Source organism: Elgaria multicarinata, chromosome 1 (genome assembly GCF_023053635.1).
Source record: "Elgaria multicarinata webbii isolate HBS135686 ecotype San Diego chromosome 1, rElgMul1.1.pri, whole genome shotgun sequence".
NCBI classification, from domain to species: Eukaryota; Metazoa; Chordata; class Lepidosauria; order Squamata; family Anguidae; genus Elgaria; species Elgaria multicarinata.
The window spans coordinates 146,587,113-146,598,415 of NC_086171.1; the positions used below are offsets into that span (position 1 = coordinate 146,587,113).

General features: G+C 42.7%; 1 protein-coding gene across 1 annotated transcript; it reads left to right on the forward strand.

Annotated features, from left to right (window-relative positions):
* The first annotated feature begins 820 nt into the window (after window positions 1-820).
* On the forward strand, window positions 821-10,674 carry LDLRAD1 (low density lipoprotein receptor class A domain containing 1). Its single transcript, XM_063118264.1, has 6 exons — window positions 821-1,232; window positions 1,551-1,605; window positions 3,824-3,988; window positions 5,077-5,214; window positions 6,916-7,044; window positions 10,447-10,674. The coding sequence occupies exons 1-6, from the start codon at window positions 1,212-1,214 to the stop codon at window positions 10,593-10,595; spliced, it is 657 nt and encodes a 218-aa protein (XP_062974334.1). The 5' UTR covers window positions 821-1,211; the 3' UTR covers window positions 10,596-10,674.
* Window positions 10,675-11,303: the final 629 nt, after the last annotated feature.

Consider the following 11,303-nt stretch of genomic DNA (forward strand, 5'->3'; position numbering starts at 1 on the left):
TGCTTCAGTCAGAACTACTGATACATCTCAAACTCAACTTCTGGTGAAAGTACTTTATGGAAATGTGGGTGTGTATAAGGGATTGTTAAAGTCCTATGTCAGAATAAATTGTCATGGATTATTTATGTCAAGTGGATACATTTTTCTAAAACCCCAATGATTGTGGCAATGAGAATATGTTCAGCCCCAGACTAAGCTCTCTAGCAGACGTGAGTAACTCCATGGCCTGTAACTTTTTATATGGGTCCTAGGGCTTCCTGCAGTTGTAGAAGTCCAATGATCTATCCATTTTTCCTTTGTGCAGCTGAGCCATGCCATTTCACAAATTCCATTCTCAATTTCTCAACACCCTAAACAGCTGTACCAAAAAGATCCACACTTTATGGGCTCGTGATCACAAAATTAAAAGATAGGTTAATGCAGAGTAGATAACTTTCTGTTTACTCAATTGCTAAAGTGTTTTAATGGGATAGATCCGTCCCACACTTCCAATTTAAAATTGCAATGGCGATCCACTTTAGCAATTGTGAAAGAATTCTAGGTTCAGTTAATTAAGAATAAAAAGCTATGGATAAACACTGAATTATTGTTAGTGTGAACACAAAAATGATGTGTGTGTGTTTTGAAGTCGACTTTAACATCTGTGAGCGGAAGTTTTACAGCTAATTTACCTTAAAGAGACTTTGCAATATAATTTAAAGTGAAACACTTCCTAATTCATGTTAGTGGGTATGAGAACAAACCAAAGGGATAGCTTTTTTTTAGTCCAAAATTAAGAACTTGACACTATGGGCTTAATTTCCTGAAGCAACCTTGTTTTTGCTGTAGCATATGGGCAGTAGTGGTTCTGGGGATGCTACTGCTAGTAATACCTATGTGTGAAGTTTGCTAGTATGTCCAGTAAGAGCAGAGACGTCGCTAATTCCTTTGTACGTTGTGGCGAAAGCCACAGGGTAAGCAAATTGAGAGTTCTTGTTTCTGTGCTCACTTCCTTTTTCATAGGTATGACTGGGATTAGAATGACTCTTTTCTTCTTACCTCTGTTTCACCTAGTAACCAGGTAACACCACCCAGGAATGCTTTTAGTGGCTTAAAAGAGGCTGGTTCCTCTTTCTATACCTAGCAGCATAGTTTGAACACTGATGGACAAATGTTCAGAAGAATCCTCACTTACTAGTTAGCATAATCCTGCGGCAGGCTGTGGGGGGAAAATGAACAGAACTTATCCTCAGGTAATATCTATCCTTAGAAAGCATGTTTGTAAATGCTACTTTTCTCATCATTGTTTTGGATTTAAATGGCAACCCTTCATTGCTTCCTGTAAATGAACTACAGGCAAAACACAATGAATGATGGGATTTTATCTGTATATGTTATACCAATAGTAAAATTGAATTAAAAATCACAATAATTTAATTAAATATACCCTCAGTGATGTTCACATGTTTCTAAAAATAGGCAGATAGGAATGTGATTATTTAAAAGCTATATAAATATGATAGATCCCCCATCACTAAATCAGATGTGTATTTTATTTCTTTCTGTTACAGAATTTTGATGTAGCTTCACTTAATTCAGCACAATCTGTCTTCTCTGCTAGGAGAGGTAATTGGTAGCCCTATTATATATATATTCTTCAGTATCAAAATGTTGGGCATTGATTCATGTATACATCTAAGTTAAAAAAATAAATAAAAAGGGGTAGGGAAAAGTGGAAATCTCCTTTTAAATACTTGTAATATATATACTAATTGTCAATTAGTGTTTCTACAGTTTTGATCTGAAAGTTGTTTAGTTTTCAGTAGTGCACAGAATTGTTACAGACAGAAAATGCTTTGAAAAGTATCGGGCAGAAATCTGTAGTTAGAAAACCTATATAGTCAGATTTGGAACACAGGCAGGTATACTTTTTGGGTAACAAATTAAGTATATTTTATTTATTTATTACATTTCTGTACCACCCAATAGCTGAGTCTCTGCAATTTTATTTGCAGCATTTGCTGGATTGTCCTACTGTAATGGTGGAGCAACAAAATAAAAATAATGGCTTGGAGAATGGGACGAGGTAGATAAAATAGAGGGGGACTGTTTAAAGAGCATGCTTCATTTCTGCCTATCCGTTTTCTGTCTTTCACTCTACATGTTTGTTTGCTTGTTTATGCATTTATATCCTGCCTTTTTTCCTGCAAAGAACCCAAGCTGGCATACACAATCCTCATCCTCCTCTCCACTTCATCCTCACAACAACAACCCTGTGAGGTGGGTTAGGCTGAGAGTCTGCAACTGGCACAAAGTCACCCAGTGGGCTTCCATGGCCAAGTGGCTTCCATGTCCGAGTGGGACTAGAACCCAGATCTCCCGACTCCTGGTCCGACACTCTAGCCACTACACACTGGCTCTTTAGTTCTAGTTTAGCTTTCCCCAATTTGGTTACCTCCAGATCTGTTGTACTACAGTTCCCTCAATCCTCACCCAGCATGGCCAGTTGTCACGCTGGCTGAGGATTGGGAGGATTCTACTCGAAAACACCTGGATGGCACCAGGTTGGGGAAGGCTGTTCTACTTATTAGAATCTAGTACAATAGCTTTGGAGGCAAAATTGTGCAGTATTTCAAGGTAGTTACAGCTGATTCTTAAGTATTTCATAAAAGGATGGAAGTTATTATATTATCAAGACACCTAAGGCAGGTATGATAACTCAGGAATTAGGTGACATGATACTGCAGCGACCTGGCTCTCTCCCCTAAATTGGATTGCTTGTAACTGTTCCTTCCATCTATCCATTCTGCTATCTTTAGCATGGTATGAAGAAGGAAAAATTGAGAGATGCCAACCTCATTTATGCTATGCTGAGATCCATGGAGGAAAGGCAGGACTCAAAACATGATAAATAAACTTTACTGTTCTGCTCTTGGGATCCTGTTTTGTTTTTGTTTTTTTCACTTTTCTTTTTCAAACTAACATGGGGAGGATCCATGTGTCAGCGGTGGAGTATATGCTTTACATGCAGAAAATCCCAGACCTGATATTTGTCATCTCAAATTTAAAAGGAACTCGCGTAGCAGGTTTCACAAATCTCTCTTCAAGGTGGACTGGGAAGTACTAGAGTAAATAGACCAATGGTCTGAAGGCAGCTTTTAAAGTGCAACCATGTAATTCAATTATGAAAGCAAGCTTTGCCAGAGACCACTTCTTGATGGACAAGATGAGCTTTGCAAAAGATCAGCTGCACTCTGGGATTAAAGCAATAGGAAGCTTCTTTATAGTTTTGCTTTAACATATTTTTAAAAATGTGAATGAATGTGAATTTTAAGGCATGAGTTAGCTATACCTACTTTATTTTTAGCATGAATGCCAGTGTGGTGTAGTGGTTAGAGGTTAGTGTTTAGTGTTGGACTGGGACTGAGGAGATCCAGGTTCTAGGCCCCACTCAGCCATGAAGTTCACAGTTTGAATTTGGGCCATACACTGACTCTCAGTCTAACCTACCTCGCAGAGTTGTTATGAGGATAAGATGGAAAGGAGAAGGATCTTGTACACTGTCTTGTGCTCCTTGAAGGAAAAGCAGGATATAAATATAAAAAATAAATAATATAATGAATGAGGGGGTGATAAGTGTGCCCATAGCAGAAACGTTTGAACATGAGTACTTGGTACAGTTACAGGGAATACCCTTACAAGTGAATTAACCCATTGGGGGTTTTTCAATTTAGGATTAATTAGTGGGAGCCAGCAGAAGCAAGTAGTCTGCTTGTGAGTTTTCCTGTAAAATCAGTGTGAGGATTTAGTTGAAGTTGATTTTTAAGTCCTTTCTCTGTGACAGGTAGTATCCATGGCCTACGAGATTGCTGCAAGGAGTGTTCCCCTGAATGTATCCCTTGCACTCGACGATGCATCTGTGTGTCTGCCATTGGTCTTGTTATACTTGGTGTCATTGTTGCTGTCAGTGCATTGGTTGTCACATTTGGCATCCCTCCACGTACACCAGGTCAGTCACTTAATAAAAAAGGAAAAGAAAAAAACACCATATTTTTTTGTTTTGTTTTTGAAACAGAATACCAGTAAAAACTATGGCTGGTCAATCAAAGAAAGCTTCTTGAAATAAAGGTGTTTTCAGGAGTTGCCGAAAACAGCACAATGTTGGTGCTTGCCTAACCTCCAGAGGCAGGGAGTTCCATAGAAAGGGGGCCACCATACCAAAGGTCCTTCTCCAGGTGAACTTCAGTCAAGCCATAGGTCCATGCAGAACTACCAGGCGCATACCATCTGTTGACCTCAGTGAACTGGCAGGTTGATAAGGGAGAAGGTGCTTTCTCAAGTATTCTGGTACCATGCGCTAGTGTTGCTAACCAATTTCAGACTAAGATAGGTTCAGACGTGGTGCATTGGATGATGTTGTCAAGTGCTATCTCTCAGCCTAAAATAACTCACACGGTCACTGTGAGTATAATTTGTGAGTTCTCAGGCAAGACGTGCAATGTGTTCTCTGAGTTCCAATATCTGAAAGCATCCTACAGATTTATTAGAAAGAAAGTTGTTAATATTGTGGGGCTAGATTGGGGCTGATCTAAGACATTTTGCTGTCTTTCCCCCACCCACCCCATGTCAAGGTGCATAGTACCACTTTATTTTGGGAGTTGAAAAATAAATCACCTCCCTCTAGCAGTAAAAAACTCAACAATAATAAATGAGATCGCTAACAAATTTGCTGACCTTCCATTACACCCCAAATCAGCTGTCTGTGGTTGCTGCCTCAGCGGGATGAAATGACTGCTAGGTTTGAATGTGGAAGACCTTGGTTTAAATCCTTTAGCCATGAAGCCTGGCAAGTCACCTTGGTCACATCTGTTCTTTTGTTTACTTCCCAGAGGTTTTGGAGGGTTACATAAGCATTGTAAAATTCATTGTAAACTGAAAAGGTATATTATAGAAGTTATTATTAATATGTCTGAAGATCAGCAGAGGGTCTGAAATTGATTACTGGAATGTGTCACTCTAGTATTGGGGTGGTGAGACTGATTAAGTCTAATCATTTCTGTATTGGTATTTTTTTTAATCTCAAGTTTTATTTTTCAGTTAATCGTTTATGTATGACTACCAGTAATCAGACAGGCTTCTTGTGTGATGACAGAGAGAGCTGCATTCCAGCCAGCCAGGTCTGTGACACAAGAAGGAATTGTGCAAATGGGGAAGATGAGCAAGAGACACTATGTAGTAAGAATCTTTGCTTTATTTCTCCTCTTTGTCATGCCCAGTCTATTTCACATGCCCTCCCCCAGCATGCCTTAGCATTTGATAAAGTTTCATACTATAGCATGAGACCTGGTGTGGAAAATAGATGCTCCTCTGAGGATGAAGTCACATGTACATGTTTAGCAGTCCATTGACACAACATCAAATGATTACCCGTGAGTAAAGAAGAGAGCAAAACCACAGTATCAGAGCTGACTCCTCTTCAGCTAATGGTGGCAACCCCAGTGGGAGTTGTAGGCAGGGCCATTTTTCAGAGTGAGGGTGGTCAACAGGGTGGCCAACTTGAGCACAACATTCTGGGGGCACCAAAATGGTCCCCAAAGTTGGCATCAGTGGTCCAGCTCCTGTCCTATGCTGGTATAGAAATGAAATAAATAAATAATAAATCTGTGTCACCTGGAGAGCATGCCCACTTGCCTGATCTCTCACACTGAAGAACCTCCCAATGGATCAGGTGGGCCAGCGAGATCCAAATGTCATGCGCTGAGAGCTCCTTCCTTAAAGTGAGACATTCTAGGTGAGGTGGATTTCAATGCTGCTATGACACAGGCAGTTTCCCGGGCTACCTCACCAAGGATGTCTCACTTTAAGGAAGAACCCCTTGAAGTGTGGCATGGATGGGGAGGCAGGTGGTAGGATGATGGCGGCTGGAGACGAAGTGGAGGTCAGCTCAGAGTGAGGGAAGGTGGTGGCAGTGGCTGGGGTGGGGGAGCAGAGATGGGGATGAATGGTGTGGCATGCCCACCAAGGTGCAAAAACACCATCTTGCTTAGGGTGCCACAATATCTAGAGATGGGCCTGGTTGTAGATTGAAGTCAAGCAGTGATTTCTGCCAGGAGTTCTTAGCTACGGATAAAAATACACCTCCAACCTGATCATCAGTTGGAACTGGACTACTCCAGGTTCTGTTTTATTAAAGCCCAGGTATTTGACCATCTGCAAAGCATGTAACATCCTAGAAATAATTAAAAAAGAAAGAGAGAGAAAGAGAGAACAGAGTTAAAACAAAACACTGTGACTTAAGAAATTAACTTGTTGCTACAAAAATAGTATAATTTTTGCACAAATCAATCTCTGGATGCCTCTGGTATTTCACTTGTAAAAAAAGGATAGGGACGTAGGGATGCTTCCTTCACATGGACAGAATGTTCCTCAAATTGTTTAAACAGTTAGGGAGCAATCCTATGCCCCCACCCCCAGACAGTGTCTGGGGTGGGAGGGGATAGGATAGTTTTGTTTCCTGGCTCTGAGGTTGGAGACGGGGCTCTGACCTCATAAGCAGGAAAGTGTGCTCCCCTCCCCTTCATAACCAGCATGGAGACAACCACGCCGGCTACCTTTCTGCAATCAGAAAAAGGAGCATGGAGACTGGGAAAATGGGGAATTCCTGGTCGTCCGGTCTCCTCCCATCGTACATTGGGTATTCAGCAGGCTCCAAGTTCAGAGGCTGCCAGCACTCCCCATAGGATTGTTCCCTCAGCCGTTTTAAGTTCTCTTGCTTGGAAGATCTATGTAAGTTACTAATACTATTATGACTAATCATATTTTAAGCCAGTACAATTTTTCCACATTGTACATTTTGCATTATGTGAGCTTGTCATTTAAATTATGTATTGTATTCATTCATAATTTGTTAATTTATTAATTCATTTACCTTCGTAGGTGATTTGCCAAACAGCCTTCCAGATTACTTGATATTTCATTGCAGCAACCCTAAGATTTGGATCTACGCAGATGAAAGATGTAATGGATTCAATAACTGTGGAGACTGCTCTGATGAAATAGGAGCCTGTAAGTCCGTTCTTCATCATAAAGTTGAATTTTTAGTTAGCAGCTATAATACTTGTGAAATATGCTGGGCTGGTAGCTCTGCGAGGTATATTATTTTCTTGTCTACTGCACACTAACTGACTTTCCATTGTACACTATATGTATCTTTTCTTTGGCTTTGTTCACATTTGTAATAAATACGCATTGGGCTTCTGGCATAAACAGATTTACTTTCTGATGCACTGTTTACAATTGTTTTTATTTATTTTGTCATAGATTGAGACAAGGTTTTAAAGTGCAGGTACCCTCCTGGCTTCCCATAACAAATTTCCTGGTACACAGTAAATGCAAAGGACCTCCTGTCCCACTAAAGTTTAGTGATGGGGTGTTTATTTTATTTTATTTTATTTATTTATTGCATTTATATCCCGCCTTTTTTCCTCAAGGATCCCATGGTGGCGTACATGATCCTCCTCCTCTCCTTTTTAGCCTCACAACAACAACGCTGTGAGGTAGGCTGGGCTGAGAGTCTGTGACTGGCCCAAAGTCACCCAGAGGGTTTCCATGGCTGAGTGGAGATTAGAACCTGGATCTCCTGACTCACAGTCCAAAGCTTTAGCCACTACACCACACTGGTTAACATCCACATAGTTAACATCCTCTCCCTCAGTTTTGTCTTACAGCCAGCTACAGCAGGGCTGTAGGTACCAATCTACACAAGAAAGATTGGGATCTACTGGTTGTTTTCTGGGTGGTTTGCAGTAGATCAGCAAGTATTGGTCTGTCTATCTCTCTTTGCCATAGCTGGTCTTATGCTAATTGCTTATCTCTTACCTTCAGAGTTCCTCATCTGTAAAATATGAGATTACTTGGGTGTCTCTGACAAGATCTTTGTGCAGTTGTACTTGTTTCTTTGAGGGGTTTGAGTTAGAATCCCGGATCTATAATGTATAAATAGTGTGTGTGACTCATGGGGTGCAATTCCAGACCCCATTTTTCTTTTGCATCAGTTGGCGTCAGGTTTCTAGCAAAAAGAAAAAAGGAGGCTCCATAAATCAGAAATGTGCCCATCCCTGAGCAACACTACAAATCAGCCTTCCTCAATCTCATGCCTTCCAGATGTGTTGGACTGCAACTCTCATCATCCATGACATTAGCCATAATGGTTGGGGTTGATGGAAGTTGTAGTCCCACACATCTGATGGACACCAGGTTAGGGAAGACTAGCATAATAGTTGCTATTACTGACACATTTTAGAACCCAGATCTTTTCCTCTTTTGCTTCTACTGCTATATAATTACAATTCCAGAGGATTCTTTATAAGGTAGTGGAAAGATAATGGGTTGAATCTAACCCTCGTGTGAGTAAATGTCCACTCGTGCATGTCTTCTCCTCTCCTGCTCCCTGTAGCCCTCATGGTGCCCCAAATCTGCTCAAAGGGTTCTCCAATCCTGTGCAACAGATTCGGGATGGAGGAGGGGGGGGGAATCCGTTCCACCAGCAGTTTCTTCCACTTGTAAAACAATATCATTGGATGTAACCCAGTAGCTTTTCAAAGTTTTCAAGGTGGCATGATAGAGCCATTGTTGTCATTCCTTTGCTGTTGTTGTTGTTGTTTTACTGTACCACAATGTCTAATATGTTTTTAAAGGATTACCAAAACTTGCAGAATTTGTTTGACCAGAGAACATAATAGAATAGAAACTCCTGCTAGAATAGATGGGGAGTTCCAATATTAGCTATGTTCCTTCACCTATTCTAGCAACAGAATTTATTTGACCAAGCAGCCATTAATGTTATTGATCTGTTCGACCTCTGTTATCTGCCATTAATGCTCTTCTGAAATATAGGCCAGATAGATTGATATATAGTACTGATTTCTGATTGTAGCTATTTTTAAAATATGTGTATCAATTATGTTACACTCGGGGCGTTACTAGACGAGGCTCTAGCGCGCGTTACCTTCCGCAGTCACGTCGAGGCTTCCAGATGACGTTCACGAGGATCCGCCGTTATCCCGCGGTGAAGCCTCTTTCTCCCAACTTTAAAAAAGTGAGTTTTAGGACGCCTTTTCCTGCTGTCCCGCGGTAATTCGGAGTACGTGTGGGAGGATGTGAGGTCACTGCGGTCCGCACTGGGCAGGAAAAGGCGTGCTAAGGGGGAGTGGTCAGCGGCTTCGGTCAAGCCGCCTCCGCCATTTGCGCGCAGTCCGGCAGCTGGGGCAGCGCGGCGGAGCGGCTTTTTTTTTTTATTTCCCCAGTGACAGTTTGCGCAGGAACGGAGGACCGGAAAAGTGGCTGGTGACTCCTTGCGGTGGGCAGCTACCGTGGCCGCATAATGGCGGTGCTGTACGCTGCCTGTTAGTGTGGGTACCAGGCTGGCAGAGGGCAGAGCTGTTTGTGGGCTGCTGCCATGGCTACGGCCAGATGTGGGTTGGCTCCTTGGGATGGGGCAGAGGGCACAGAGGCGATCATCGCCGCCGACACCTCAGAGGCATGATGGGAGATGTAGGCACAGAGTGGCCATGCAGACGATTGACCTCGGGTCATATGACACCCGCCACGACCCCCATCAGGAAGTGAGCGCATCAATGTTGACCCTCAACAGCACCAGCAGCACTTCGGCTGGCACTGGCACTGCCGCCGCTGCCGCCGCCAGGGCCGGCGGCGGCATCGCTGACGGCTGCGCAAGTTTGCGGTCTTTCGGACGTGCGCAAACCGTGCAGCGAGCGAAAAAAAAAGCCGCGGCAATCAGGCCGGTGTGGCTGCGCAACCGTTCTCGCGGCGGCAGCAGCACAACCGGCGCAAACTTCCGCCACAAATCGAAGGCAGGTGTGGATGATGAGGCGTCACGGCTGAACGGGAAAAGCCGCTTTCACCGCTCCTCAACGACGGAACACCCGGTACGTCTAGCAACGCCCATAGACTCTATAAGTAATAGCATTGACAGCAGAAGGAACATTTTAGCCTCCTTGCAATATCACAGGAAACTTCAGTGGACCATTGTAAGCATCACTGCAGTACCCTCTTCCAAGGAGTTGAGAATACGGTGAATGTTATGCAGTGTTCAGTACCTTATTTTATTGTGACATATTGGAAATGTCAATTTCGACTGCTCTACTGTCACTTCCATATAGCACAGCATAGGCAGTAATATAATAGTTGCTGTAGCGAATTAAGGTGATCAAATACGAAGCAGGAATTTCTGTACCATTTAAGAGGTGTGTAAAGGGGGATTCTGGCAAGTGCCGCTTCTCATGTAGATGACAAAACAGTACCTTCCAAAAACCCCTCTTCTACATATTCTTGAAAGGGACAGGGCCTCTGTCCTGTTTTGCACTGATATCTTCTAACCACTATATGACTTTGTGTGTGGGGGGGGAGGGGAACAGCACATCAGTGATGCTTCTTCTTCCCTTGTAGGGGCCAGATGCCCTCCTTGTGGTCCTCAGTGGTGGAGTTGCACCGTGGTAGTCTTCCAGATGTATTGTACCTGCATTCCCAGACAACTTTGCCGAGATGGAATACAGCATTGCTCTGACTGGTCTGATGAATATATCTGCACAAGATGAGCAGCCAAGGACCTTAAACTTTTGGAAGATAATGGGAGTAATGTGCTGCTGCTGTGGAAGCACCATTTTACAGGGGCTTGCAGAGGATTTTTAATGTAGTGTTATGCGCACTGCCCCTCCCAGACTGGCGATTCTTCATTTTTATTTTTTATCTCTGAGGGCTTCCTCAAAACCCACTAATAGACTTGATATAAAAGAACTCTGGCTTTGACTTTCATATATACTGATGAACCAGTTGCTCATTTTATAAGCCAGAGGCAAAGACAATTGCTCAGCCTCCCCCAGCCTGATGTCCTCCAGATATCTTAGACTACAACTTCCATCAGTCCTATCCAGCATAGCCAATGGTGAGGGATGATGGGTATACTGGCCCTCAGATATTTTGGCCTACAAATTGTCCACCCTTGGCTGAAGTAATATCCTTCTCACAGTGATCTCAAGTGACTGTAACTGTACCTTTGTGATGCAAGATAGTGGTATCTTATTCCTAGTTGACATGAGGTCAGTAATGGCCTACTGTGGGAACCCTCAGTTGAATATGCTTTTCTCTTGGTAGTCTGTGGACATGAGAGTGTTTGAGTAAAAGGTTCCCAAGTTCAAACCATGCTAGCATGCTTGCTAACTTCCTTAGCATTCTTGCGCACTCAGCCAAAATTGATGCTGCTGAAGTGATACAGTAGCCGTTGAATCCACCTTGCAATCCATCTA

What these genes read in the sequence shown, in the direction of transcription:
- LDLRAD1 (XM_063118264.1), top strand. Translation starts at nt 1,212, where the DNA reads ATGAACAGAACTTATCCTCAG. An exon ending in TGAGCAAGAGACACTATGTA is followed by an intron (nt 5,215 to 6,915) that starts GTAAGAATCTTT and finishes TTACCTTCGTAG; the next exon opens with GTGATTTGCCAAACAGCCTT. An exon ending in CTCTGATGAAATAGGAGCCT is followed by an intron (nt 7,045 to 10,446) that starts GTAAGTCCGTTC and finishes CTTCCCTTGTAG; the next exon opens with GGGCCAGATGCCCTCCTTGT.